Below are 14,863 nucleotides of genomic sequence, written 5' to 3'. Positions count from 1 at the left end.
AATCAGCCACATGGCAGCAACTCACTGCATTTAGGCATGTAAACATGGTCAAGACGGTCTGATGCAGTTCAAACTGAGCATCAGAATGGGGGAGAAAGGGGATTTAAGCGACTCTGAACGTGGTTGTTGGTGCCAGACGAGCTGGTCTGAGTATTTCAGAAACTGCTGATCTACTGGGATTTTCATGCACAACCATCTCTAGGGTTTACAGAGAATGGTCTGAAAAAGAGAAAATATCTAGTGAGCGGCAGTTCTGTGGGCGCAAATGCCTTGTTGATGCCAGAGGTCAGAGGAGAATGGCCAGACTGGTTCCAGCTGAAAGAAAGGCAACAGTTACTCAAATAAGCACTCGATACAACCGAGAAACGTTGCCTGGTCTGATGAGTCCATTTCTGCTGCCACATTTGGATGGTCGGGTCAGAATTTGGCATCAACAACATGAAAGCATGGATCTATCCTGCCTTGTATCAACGGTTCAGGATGGTGGTGCTGGTGTAATGGTGTGGGGGAGATTTTCTTAGCTCATTAGTACCAACTGAGCAGCGTGTCAACGCCACAGCCTGCCTGAGTATTGCTGCTGACCATGTCCATCCCTTTATGACCACAGTGTACACATCATCTGATGGCTACTTCCAGCAGGATAACGCACCATGTCATAAAGCGCCAATCATCTCAGACTGGTTTCTTGAACATGACAATGAGTTCACTGCACTCAAATGGCCTCCACAGTCACCAGAGCTTAATCCAATAGAGCACCTTTGGGATGTGGTGGAGTGGGTGATTTCGCATCATGGATGTGCAGCTGATAAATCTGCAGCACCTGCTTAATGCTATCATCTCAATGTGGACCAAAATTTCTGAGGAATATTTCCAATACCTTGTTGAATCTCTGCCACGAAGGATTAAGGCAGTTCTGAAAGCAAAAGCGGCTCCAACAAGTATTTAAAAAACTTAATAATAAACTGTCAGTGCCTTTTCTGTCCTTTTACAGACTTAATTCTCGCTCTCTCTATGTATATATATATATATATATATATATATATATATATATATATATATATATATATATATATATTTATCTTCACACTTGATTTTAATGTAGACAATTGAATAAGACTTTTACAGCAATAAACTACTAATTAGCTTCTCCTTAACAGTTAGTAAGATAGTATTTGGGTTTAGTCATTGGGTAGGATTAGGGATGTAAAATAGGTTTATAATTTATAAGTGCTAATAACAGCTAATATTTTAATAGTAAGTCAGTAGTAAACAGTGTGAGTTGTTGCTTAAACTAAAGAGTTACCTTTTTCTAATACAATATATAGTTTCAATCTACTAAAATGGCAAAATAATGCAATTCGTAACTAAATAAATTTAAAAAAAAAGTTTTAAGTGTTCAGTATTATCTCAATATTGCTCTTAAAAACACAAAAAATACATAAAACTAATCTACATTTTAATGTACTTTAGGTTGGTTTTCCTTTTATTTTTAAAGTTTTTTTTAGGCTGGCCTTTGGTCAGACGTCCTGAGAGACGGGCAGTGGCTTAAAATAACATTTCCACTCATTTCCACCAAATTACAGCAATTATTATAAATGTATAGTGTGCACGGTAAAGTGGCTGCTTCCTGCTTTTGTAGTCGATGATAAAAATCTATTGAATATCCCTCTAGTCGTAACACTGATCTACTATTTGATTTCTTGAGGTTTCTCTTGAGGGTCTCTTCCAACATATTAATCAAGGAACTTTGCTGCTGTACCATGGCTGCAGCAGGCACGATGATGTTATACAATGCCTGATAATAGTCCCCAGAACCAAACCCTACACTTGCACCACCAGTTGAGTCTTGTATGTACTTTCATCAGGTCCCCAGCGAAAGCCTCTGCTGAATGCGTACGCTCAGCCACGAGTTGTAAAGGCTTTTATAGTTGATACGCTTGCCTTGTCGTTGTACTATTATTTATAACGACCAGGGCTTGACATTAACACCGGCCAACCCGACAAATGCAGGTAGATTTCAACTGTGTTGGGTTAGACAGCCACTTTGCCTGGTTGACAATAGTTTTTAAATGGCCAGTGCTGGCTCCTCACTAAAAAAATTGAATGTTAGAGTATGATCATTTGACAATATGCGTGCAAATGTAATCTTAGGCCCCGTTTACACTAGTGCGTTTTAGTTTTAAAACGGCGTTTTAGATCAAAAACGATCCGCGTCCACACTAGCGTTTCACCTAGCGTTTCTGAACATATCTCCGTCCACATTACGCCACCAAAAACGTATATCACGTGACCATTCGCACACTCTGGGCATTCGCGTCCTAGTATAAACAGGAAGCATGTGTCTCGCTCGACATTTGGTTATTGTTAGTCAACAAACGCCGGTTGAACAATGAGCGCGATGGTAAAGAAAGCAAGAGAGGTATTTTTGTGGACAGACGACAAGGTTGAGTTGTTACTAAACGTAACAAATGAATAACTGCACAATGGCACCTAAAACAGACAATACTGCAAACAACGCTCCCATTTCTGTGTTGTCGTTTACAGTGAAGGCTGGTCTGCTGTCTTCCGGTAGCGTTAAAGCCATGTATTATAGTCATGTGATAGAGGCTTGACGAATAAGGGAGGGATACGCAATGGCACAAAAGCCCCAATCAGGTAGCGAATCTCAGCAGCCCCGCCTCCGTTTTCAGATGTCTCCGTTTTCCCTCATCCACACTGAGACAGAGCAGCAGCGTTTCAGAATGAAAACGGCCTCTTCAGCGTTTCCAAAACGCTCCGTTTTCTGCGCTAAAACTCCGGCGTAGTGTAGACGGATGGCATAACCGTAGCAAAACTTGCGCGTTTTCAAACTAAAACGCACTAGTGTAAACGAGGCCTTAGAATCGAGAAGCAGCATGACTGATAAGTGTTCGCGTGAGCAAAAGAAAGCAGGTGAATACCGAATGAGAGGATGATTAGGTGCGCGGTGAGACACAGGCGATTCTCGCTCACTGATGAGGGCTTTAGTGTTGCGCACTCAGCTGATGTGATGTGCACGAGTGCTTAAAAACTCCCGGGTCTTGATTCCTTAAGGTTGATTTATACTTCTGCGTCAAGCGTCGAGTGTTTACAAGTGTCGAGTCTCGTGAAGGAGCTCCGGATGAAACGTTTTGTTTTGTTTTAACCTTATGGTTAAAGTTGTTGTACCGCTATGGTAGAAATACACTTCTATCTCTTTTGTGAAATAATGTACACATATTTTGGAAACGTCAAGCTATTCTAGAAATGCAGGTTTTATTTCAACAAAATTATTAAGTTGCTATGTTTAAAAAATGGGCAAAATGACTGCCTCAGTTGTTCAAGTGTTAATCATTTATGCTTAACTAAGCTAAAAGTCCTAGAGATTGACTAAATTGATTCAAAACATGGTTAAAAGCAAAAAATGCTCCCCTAGGGGAGCCTATTTTCTGAATAAAAGTGGAGTGTTCCTTGGATCTAATTTGATTGGTTTTAACTCGTATATTGTGCTTTGTTCAGAGCGTTCACCGCACCGGCCGATCCTCCAGGCCGGGCTGCCTGCAAACCGTACCGCAGTGGTGGGCAGTGATGTGGAGTTCGAGTGTAAAGTGTTCAGCGATCCTCAGCCTCACATTCAGTGGCTGAAACACATCGAGGTGAACGGCAGCAGATACGGACCTGATGGACTGCCATATGTCCGAGCCTTAAAGGTAAAAGAAAATAGACAAACACGAACGAGCCTTTCAGTGTTTCTGTCAAGTATAGGATAATGCACATCCAGCCAGTTATCACAGAATATGACAACTAATTACCCGTATAAAATCAGCGAGGATTTTGATAGATTAATGCTGTTTAATCCGTTTAAATGCACTTAAAGTCATTATTATTTTTATTCTTTCAAGATATTTTTAAAGTGTTTGCTGTGTGAGTAAACAAAACAGCTCGACATATCTGTCAAAACTGCTATTAGACAGTGCAAGAAACTTTTGTTAAATTTAAGTTGCTAGAAAGTCCATCACCAAAACTACAAATGTGTATGTATATAAAATAATAGTACAAAACTATACACACAAATATTAATCAAAGCATATTTAACATATGTTTATAATCTGTGGACATTTGTGAAATAAGGGAGGGGGAACGAAAATTTAAAGTTTGTGTTGCAGTTTGCAACAGTCCCTACTGAAAAAAAAACAGCTTAAACCAGCCTAAGCTGGTTGGCTGGTTTCAGCTGGTCGACCAGGCTGGTTTTAGAGGGGTTTTGGCCATTCCCAGCCTGGTTTCCAGCCATTTCCAGCCTGGTCTTAGCTGGTCAGGCTGGGAGATGACCAGCTAAAACCAGCTTGACCAGCCTAGCCAGGCTGGGAGCCCAGCCAAAACCAGCTATGTCCAGCTTAAACCAGGCTGGTCAAGCTGCACTTTTTCCACTCAAAGGTGATTTCACTTCAACTGAAAGCGCATCGCGCGCAAGGGGAAAAACACGAGGTTCAGCAGGCGGTTAAAATGCTAGGCGTGCAGGGCGCATAAGCAGCATAAAGCGCGTTTGATGTCCCACTAGTGACAATATACAGCCACATCGCACTGCTAGTCGTGTGATATTGCGTTTATACAACAGTTCAATGGCATGATCGTATATATAAAAAAGAAAATCAAACAAGGAGAGTCTAAAAAACCATGTTGTGAGAGGAACTACTTTCTTCCACCATTTATTCACATCTGCGGCTGATGTCAGAACAGCAGAAACCGTTGCTCATCGACTAACGTCATTTTAGAGCTAGTGTTTAAATGATTCTCTAGCGTAATGTCTAAAGTAATGACAAAACAGGCGATTTTAAGATTATAATGCTGAACAGCATGAAATGCCATCAGTCTACAGAGATATCCCAGTATTTCTCTGTTGCAATCATGATTTCACAATAATTAATCCAGAAAAAGCCAAAGCAAAGCAAACACTAGCAGATTACTGTTAAAACAGCACTATCAGGTGTTACTTACTTGTTTTACAATGATTTGTTCAGCTGTAGTTTGAAATTTATGCTAAGTTATTATGCAGTCTGTCAACATCTTGTGGCAGAACATCAACCGGCTTTGCTCTTCTCAGTATGACAGGCTGATGGCCGCCGTCTAGTGGAATCTCAGAAATTATAAATATTTTAAAAAAGGCACTATCCTTATAAATAAACTGCATAGTTGCAATCTAAACAACTAAATTCTCGCCTAAAGAAACTCAAAAGTACATCATGTTGTCCAACAGCTGCAATATTTGTCAAACTGATCTTATTTTTCTGCTCGTCATGTGGGAGGGAGTAATACACAAGAGTGAAGAGGCTGTGCGAGTGCTGATATTGCGGAATATTGCACGGCTATCAGCCAATCAGATTTGAGAACCAGATAGAACTGTTGTATAAATATATATAAATATATATGTATAAATTTATAAAAATATCATTTTAAAATGAATGTGATTAATTTTAATAAATAATGTTTTGTTATGAAAACATGGAACAAAAGTATATTTGTGTTTGTAATCTATTTGGATGCTTTAAATGACAGTGCTTAGAAAGAAAATCACACATCGGCAATAAAAATCTATATATCGCCAGATCACGCTCACCAGAAAATTAGAAATCAGAATCTGCCAAGAAAACTACAATTTCTAATTTACTACAAGTTCATCTTCATGTTTTGAGTGTGTTCTCCACAGATTGTCCTAACCAGTTTCATTACAGCATTACAAATGCCAGCAGGGATGGATAATTGACCGTGTGTTTGGCCTCCGCAGAACTCTGGGGTCAACAGCTCGGACACACAGGTCTTGACCCTGTACAACGTGACCGAAGAACAAAGCGGAGAGTATATATGTAAAGTGTCCAATTATATAGGCCAAGCCAACCAGTCCGCGTGGCTCACCGTGGTTAAACACTTACAAGGTAACACACGACTTCTGCAGCAGAGACACACCAGTACAGAAAGAGACAGATATATGTGGTTAGAAACGGTGGTAATCAAGCTTTTAGGAGACCACAGCTCGTCTTCTCGTCGCTCCTTTTTTTTCCTGTGGTACCGTAAATGACGCCATGGAAAATCCCAGCAGAGCAACTGGAAGTGTTTTGGCTGTTGTTTACATTGGACGTTTCCTTCTCTCGGTCTCTTGTGCCCTCCTAATAAGGGTGCGCTTCATGCCCTCTGAAGATTACTTGCGCTCTCCTGCACTTCAAAAGCGTTTCGGTGGCACCTTGCGAATGTGCCCGTCTGAATTCCTTCACTTTGCTCTCAGCCTTTTCTTTCTTCACCTTCGACTTTGTTTTCTGTGAAATCAATTCCACTCTGTCGCTTTCTCGTAGGATAGAAATGCCAGTGAAGTCTCGCTGTTTCTTTATCACTGAAAGGAATGAATGATATTTGTATTTTATTTTAAGATCTGGTTGATGTGGGGGTGGCTGAGTGGTTAGCACTCTCGCCTCACAGCGAAAAGGTCACTGGTTCAAGTCCCGGCTGGATCAGTTGGCATTTCTGTGTGGAGTTTGCATGTTCTCCCCGTATTGGCGTGGGTTTCCTCCGGTTTTCCCCACAGTCTAAACACATGCGCTATAGGGGAATTGGGTAAGCTTAATTGGGCGTAGTGTATGAGTTTGTATGGGTGTTTCCCAGTACTGGGTTGCAGCTGGAAGGACATCCGCTGCGTAAAACATATACAGGAATAGTTGGCGATTCATTCCCATTGGTGGCTGTGAGAGAACAGTTTCATAAACATCTACCAGTCTTCTTCAGGAGAAGCACCACTATGGGCATACATTGTTTACTATTTGCTTTGTACAGACACTAAATGGCACCACTCACGCAGAGTGCGCAAACTCACACTGCTTGTTTCAGTGTGTGACCCCCACCAAGTCTTTAAAATCATTCAGGTGCGGACACGTCTGTACACTACCTGACAAAAGTCTTGTCGTAAACAAATAAGCAACAATTAATAACTTGACTTCGTCAAAAGTGGCATGAGGTCGCATGGACCCAAGATTCTCACAGAAATCAGTCAAGTTTGGTCAAGGAAAGATCATGGTTTGGGGTTACATTCAGTATGGGGGCATGCGAGAGATCTGCAGAGTGTTTAGCAACATCAACAGCCTGAGGTATCAAGACTTTTGTGCTGCCCATTACATTACAAACCACAGGAGAGGGACAATTCTCCAGCAGGATAGCGCTCCTCATACTTCAGCCTCCACATCAAAGCTCCTGAAAGCAAAGAAGGTCAAGGCGCTCCAGGATTGGCCAGCCCAGTCACCAGACATGAACACTATTGAGCATGTCGGTAAGATGGAGGAGGCATTGAAGAAAATCCAAAGACTCTTGATGAACTCTGGGAGTCCTGCAAGAACGCTTTCTTTGCCATTCCAGATGACTTTATTAATCAGTGATTTGAGTCATGTCAGAGATGTATGGATGCAGTCCTCCAAGCTCATGATGGAGTCAGACACAATATTCATTCTGTCTCCACTACAGCAGGACTTTATATTCTATACTGGACATTATTTCTGTTCAGTGATGAGACTTTTGTCTAAGCAGAGTCAGAGGTTACTGTCCTAATGAAATCATTAATAATCAAGACATGATCAGATTTTATTGTGGTCAAATAAGCGTAATCTAGAGGCTTTTACCTTTCATATAAGCCACTGCTGATACCAAATGATCAACTAGAAGTCAAGTTATTATTTGTTGTTCCCAAAAACATGGATCGGCGACAAGACATTTGTCAGGTAGTTTATTAGCTCTGCTACTCGACTCTCCAGTGTTGTTGTTTGGACGTTAATCTCCTTTCTGACCCTCATGTATGTGATATACTAATGGAAGGGAAGAAATTGCGCATCAAAGAAGGCGGAGTCCTAAAACACGCCCACTGATTGTGTAATTGCAATAAACCAATGGGAGCTCAAAGGAGTTTAGGAGCCAAAAATAACTTTAGTGCCTAAAGTTTGCATTAGTGAGCTGTTTTGAACTGCCTAAACCAACTTTATTTTCAGATTTTTAAATTTTTTTTATTAATTTTTAGTTCGCGCTTCGATTTCGTTTAAAGTGTAACGAGTTCTTTACTCAAGCATTTTTCTCTTTTATTTCCTCTTTCATATTTCTTTCACACTCTTTCTAATCGTTTATTTTCACCTTCCTGTCTGATAGCCTTTACTTTCGATTGTGTGTGCTTGTACTTGTTTTTATATCCCAGTGGGGACACAGATTAATGCACACAGACCTGTGGGGTCTTCTGTCGCTGAGAGGACCAACATTGAGATAGACATGACTTTAAAATTGAAAATGTAAAACTGCAGATTGTCTTATGTTATGATTGGGGTAGGATGATAGAATATAGGGTTTGCATAATACACTCATACACTCTCAGAAATAAAGGTATGCGAGCTGTCACTGGGGTGGTACCTTTTCAGAAGGTACACATTTGTACTTAAAGGGTCCATATTGGTACCTCAAAAGTAAATATTAGTACCTAAAGATTTTAAGAGGAACACTTTTGTACTTTTTAAGTACTAATATGTACCCTTGAGGTATTAATATGGACCTTTAAGGTACAAATTTGTACCTTTTGAAAAGGTACCACCCCAGTAACAGCTCGCGTACCTTTATTTCTGAGAGTGTAGGAAATAAAGGTACAAAATCTGTCACCAGGACGGTACCTTTTCGACAGGTATTATTTTGTTCCTAACAGTCTGTAATGATGCATATTAATACCTAAATAAAGTACAAATCTGTGCCTCAAAGTACTTAAAGCTACAAACGTGAACTTTAGCTGTACATAACGTTCGCTAAAACAGGCATTGCCAATCTTTTTAGGCCACAACCCCCAAAAAAACAATGCCAGAGACTCACAATCCCTCTACTTTCCTCTGAGGTGGTTAGAAATATACAAACGTTGTGCACAATGGTGCACACAGACCAATAGTCCTATATAAACATGAGCATATTGACAACACAAACAATGCAACAGTCTAACCATACACCTTTTTTATAGTAATTTATTAATTTGCCTAATTTCAACATGAATATCACCTAAGGAGATGGAAAGGCACAGTATATGAAACACACCAAGTACATTATTTAATTTTGGAGACCCCCACTCAGAGAACAACCTCCATGTTCAGTTGTGATCTATATTTTTAATGTAAGTGAATGCCAAACATGTGTGAAAGCTTAAGATGGTGCTGTAAAATGTATCCGCTGTAATTAACGCTATTGCTGTGATGTTAATCTAACGTAATCACCCAAGGCTCACAATCCAATAAGTGTTTATTTTTAATTATTAACTTTTTTATATATATATTCTGTAGGTTATAGATCAAATAAAGTACTAATAATAGTTTAGTAAAAATGTGTTTGTTTTTGGGAAATCACCAGGCGACCCCCTACTCACTGTCGTGCGACTCCCAGTTTGGGAACCACTGACCTAAAGATACTAATGTGCAGCTGTAAAGTACAAAAGTGTACCACCCCAGTGACAGCTTTTGTACCCTTGTTTCTGACAGTGTAGAATCATGAATACATCTATGAGTGTCCCCACTGGGATATAGAAACAAGTCTGTGTGTGTGAGACTGTGTGTGCTCAGTGCTCAGAGTGATTCCGGTACAGTCTCTGCTGGGCGATGTTCCATGAGGCCCATCTTGTGCATGTGGAGATGGACATATTCGGGTAAAAGTCACCCTCGTCTTCAGGTGTTGGGTCTCAGGTGAATCCGTGTTCTCCAACTAACCGCAAATCTGCCAGCAGGCTCATCGAAGGATCCAATCGGGGAGCAGTTCTTCTTTCTTTAGGGACGGTGAAGGGTGTTTCTAACGCCCCTCTTTTTACTCCAAAAAACTCTCTCTCTGTCGCCTCCGGTGGGTTTTCCTGGAGCTCTCTGGCTTCATCCTGTGGTTCTTCTGTTTAGACGGCAGGCGTCAACACCACGGATAAGGAGATGGAGGTACTGCAGATCAGGAATGTGTCTTTAGAGGACGCTGGAGAGTACACCTGCTTGGCCGGAAACTCTATCGGCCACTCCCATCACTCTGCATGGTTGACTGTCTATAAAGGTATCTTGTGGTGCTCTTTTTGGTTCATGGTTTTCTTCTGCCTGTCTTAAAGCCCAAAGTATGTTTGGTTTGGTTTTACATGCATGCTAGGGTACAGTCTTCATCCTAAGTGAAAATTCAACTGTTTTTAACCATCCATATATGATGTACGCAAATGTGCATTGAGTTGTTTTTAGTAATTAGTTTTGTTTTGCAGTCAGTTTGCAATTGAAATAGGAGGGTGCAATACTTATTTAATGAGTAGGTCTGTGCAGTGTTCATTTGACCCCTATTTATTTAGTAGGTATTGTACTAAATGACAAAATTTTACTAAATAAATTTCATTTATTTTAGTAAATGAAAGCCAAGACTAAATGTATTGGTCAAAAATTATTTTCGTTTACCCAAATAGCAGAACAAAATTCACAATAAATGAATAACTAAAACAAACTGACATTAAAATCAGTCACTGAAAAGTTAACTTAAAATAACAATTACCAATACTAATAATTTGTTTAGTTATTGATTCTGTGGTGTAAAATTCTGACCTGGGGCCTGTAGATGTGCTTTTTTATTTGGCAAAAAGTAAACTAGACAATATGACGACAGTTAATAATAATAATAATAATAATTCCTTACATTTATATAGCGCTTTTCTGGGCACTCAAAGCGCTTTACACAATGGGGGGGATCTCCTCATCTACCACCAGTGTGCAGCATCCACCTGGATGACGCGACGGCAGCCATTTTGCGCCAGACCGCACACCACACACCAGCTGATTGGTGGAGAGGAGACAGTGATGAAGCCAATTGAATATGGGGAGGGTTAGGAGGCCATGATGGGCAGAGGACAGTGAGCAGATTTGGCCAGGATGCCGGGGTTAAACCCCTACTCTTTTTGAAGGACATCCTGGGATTTTTAACGACCACCGAGAGTCGGGACCTCGGTTTAACGTCTCATCCGAAAGACGGCGCTCACTGAGCAGTATAGAGTCCCCGTCACTATACTGGGGCATTAGGACCCACACAGACCCATGTGGTCTCCCATCCAATTGTTCATTCCTTTACTACGTAACTTTATTGTTTAATATGAAAACGTTTACCTTAATTCTTCATAATTATTTACTGTATTAGTTTCATTTGCATTTTGTGTCCACTGTCTGCTCATATTATTACTTTATTTTTATAACTGATTGGCAAAAATAGACGTAACTTAGCTTTGCTTTCATCACTTTTGAATTTTACACTAATTGCAGTTTTTCATTTTTAGTGATTCAAGTTTTTATGAATTTATATTTATTCATGTTTTTGATTTGCATTATGAGACCTTGATCTTCCTTAAAACTACTTTTAACCTTGAAAAGTTGGAAAAAGTGACTTTATTGAGCATTTTTAATAGTTTAATGTGTTATTTTCTTTGGGTTGGTGTTGTATATTACACTACAAATCCCTTGTAATACACTGCCAGTACATTTTCTCTTATTTTACAGACTTCTCGCTATATATTATTATTTCTTGTGCATTGTATTATTTAAAACTACTAAAATGTCAATAAACGTTACTTTGTTAAACTCTAGAGTTGAATTTTCAACATTAAAAGTCAACAGAGCAGAGATTAACATCCCATAATGCAATTCACTACCGTAAATAAATGAAAAACACTTTAATTTAAATGATTAGATGCTTATTTTTATATTATAGGGTGATTTTAACAGCATTTTAATAGGCTTCACACACTCAGTGTGTTTTTTAATTTTTAATTTGAGTTACTCTGATCCCAGCTTGCACATTGTTAAAATTGAGATATTATCATAATAAATATTGCACACTCCTAGTCTGATGAACTCCTACTAATTACTGAAAATCCACCAACACATGATTCTTGTGTTTAAACACCAAAACTCAAGCATACTTTGGGCTTAAATTTGTTCACACTGTGGGTTGAATATGGTGACATCGCAATTGTAGATTAATAACAGGTATATTTATGCAAATCACAAGCTATTGTCAAGAAACAACAAAATAGGGGCCCATTTTGGACATTCATGTTACATAAATATGACTCCTGTCCAGTGTGCGAATTATACATTGACGATCAGGGGGTCAACTTTTCCGCTAGTAGTTTGGTACACTGAAATAACTGTTGCAAACAATTTAAATGTGTTGAATTTAAACTAACTAATTACATTTAGTAATGTTCAACTTGATTTGTATGTTTAAATTCAGCCCAAATAGATTGTTTACAACTGCTTAACTAAAGAAAAATGTAGTAAATCTAATGAATCATCTCTGAATAATTTTTTTTCAGTATAATAGATCCTTCAGTGAATCAAATTTATGGATGTATTGAAAGTGCATCTAATTTATTACTAAAATATATAGATTTCAGTGTTTTAATGGCTATTTAGTGATTATTTTAGAGGTTATTGTAGGTGAAACTATACAAATTATGTGTATAAAATCTGTTTTTTTAGGCTACATGTAGATATAAACACCTATTTTACAGGAAACGTGTCTTGTGAACACTTGAGATGTCTATCTGTGCTCTAGAACTGCCAGATTCAGACTGTTGAATGATATTTTTTTTCTCGATTGAATGCATCACAGTGGTATGAACCATATTAAGGGGTGGTCAAATGCATATTTATAATATACATTATTGAATATTAATAATTAAGAATGCTAATATTGAAGATTATCTCACTATTAAAGGCTGACCCCCACATATAACTTGTTTTGATGTCTTTCTGTGGGGTTCAAGCGTTAATAATCCCCCCCCAAACCACCCTGAAATTCGCACACTGCTCATGTCCAGATATGGTGCAGTTAAAATTTGGGTCCCATTTAGCAAAAACACACTGTAGAAAGAACAATTTTTTTTTTCAATGTAATACATGCTTCAGTGGATTAAATTTATGGATGTATTTAAAGTACAACTAATTTGTTACTAAAATATATAGTTTTCAGTGTTTTGAAGGATATTTAGTGACTATTTTGGAGATTACTCTAAGTCAAGCTGTACAAATTATGTGTATAAAATGTTTTTTTAAGCTACATGCTGATATAAACAACTATTTTACAAGAAATGTGTCTTGTGAACACTTGAGATGTCTATCTGTGCTCTAGAACTGCCAGATTCAGACTGTTGAATGATATTTTTTTCCTCGATTGAATGCACCACAGTGGTATGAACCGTATTAGGGGGTGGTCAAATGTTTATTTATAATATACATTATTGAATATTAATATTTAAGCTAATAGTGAAGATTATTTTACTTTTAAAGAGCTAACCCCCCATATATCTTGTTTTGATGTCTTTCAAGGGGGATCAGGTGTTAATAATCCCCCCTAAACCCCTCTGAAATTCGCACCCTGCTCATGTCCAGATATGGTGTAGTTAAAATTTGGGTCCCATTTGGCAAAAGCACTGTAGAAAGAACCAAACCGATTTCAACAGTGTTTCGTGACAATATCACATGCTATTAAATGAACAAAACATGAGGATGTTGTCAGTGCTGGTGAACACTGGCTCTTTCATCACAGTGCCGTGGTTTTCTAAGGAATAACAATGCAAAGTCATTCTTTTGCGAACCGCACCATTCTTCAACCCCTGTGTGTCTGCTTTGTGGTTTTGTTATTCATCTGGGTGTTGACTGATGCTCCAAATGTCAGTCGGAGCATGTCAAAGTGACATGTTTGTCGTCTTCCTTTTAGAAAAATGGAATCAGAGCGAAGCCAAACCTCTCTCAGTCTGTCTAAAACTGAAATATCATGCATTTATTAATTATTAATAAGTGATAGTATTGTTAATATACACTTTTAATTAATATAGGTAACACTTTACAATAATAATACATAAATAACTATGTATTAATATGTAAACTAAACATTATTATGAATTAATAATGAGTTAAGGTGCATGCTAATCATGAACTTTAACTACAACGTGTGTGAATAACGGCTACCTTAATTACTTGTTAGTACATGTTAATGTATTAAATAACATTTAATTTTAAGCCAAATGTAACCAACATGAATTTGTGAGCTGTTAGTGTATGATTATGCATGACTTATACTGTAAACTCATCCTTACTACTCATGAACTCCTGTGTTTAAACTGTTGGTGTTGACAGAACACTCTTCCATTGTTATTCAGTGTAAACGCACTAGACTGACTTGCACAAGAAGTTCATGAGGAGTTAAGAATGGGTTAATGATGATGTGCCCCCCAAGTAAAGTCATGATATAATTATACATTAACATATGAGTTCATGATGGTTAAAACATGAACTAATGTGGTAACTATTACATTAATTAACAAACAATCATCTACAAACAAGTAATTAAGGTAGCCGTTATTCCCACATGAATGTTGTAGTTAAGTTCATGATTATCGCATACATTAACTCATCATTAATTCATAATACTGTAATGTTCAGTTTACATATTAACACGTCGTTGTTCATGTAGTGTTATTGTAGTGTTTTCTATTTATATAATACTACACTACATAAATGCTTACATAGTTTTTGTCTTGTCAAAGTAAAATAATCTTGTATCATAATCTTATTATGTCTGAAAGCAAGATAATATTTTTTTACTTGTCTTGAAAATTGACAGAAAGTAGATCCACAATCCACAATAAGAAATAAGTGTCCGTTTTTAGTAATGGCGATTAATTTATCAATATTTGGTTTGTATTATATTTTTAAGTTTCACGTTTTAAGTTTTGTGGTGGGAGGTTTGGTGACGCTTTGTTTCCAGGATAAACTTTCAGTATATAAAATCCTTTCCGAGTTTTTCAAGATTAACC

At 38.2% G+C, this 14,863-nt stretch overlaps 1 protein-coding gene across 25 annotated transcripts in view; it reads left to right on the top strand.

Annotated features, from left to right (window-relative positions):
* Window positions 1-14,863, top strand: part of fgfr1a (fibroblast growth factor receptor 1a) — a 90,330-nt gene that overhangs the window by 55,526 nt on the left and 19,941 nt on the right. For 19 of the 25 annotated variants that reach the window (XR_015496827.1, XR_015496826.1, XR_015496825.1 and 16 more), the window contains 2 exon segments: window positions 3,517-3,707; window positions 9,927-10,071. Coding sequence is in view for 4 of the 25 variants with exons in the window: in NM_001309399.1 (NP_001296328.1) it covers window positions 3,517-3,707; window positions 9,927-10,071 (336 nt within the window). In the remaining 21 variants the exon portion in view is untranslated. 25 annotated transcript variants of the gene reach the window in all.

This window comes from Danio rerio, chromosome 8 (assembly GCF_052040795.2).
Source record: "Danio rerio strain M-AB ecotype USA chromosome 8, GRCz13ab, whole genome shotgun sequence".
Taxonomy (NCBI): Eukaryota; Metazoa; Chordata; class Actinopteri; order Cypriniformes; family Danionidae; genus Danio; species Danio rerio.
This window is presented reverse-complemented; position numbering and strand designations above follow the sequence as displayed.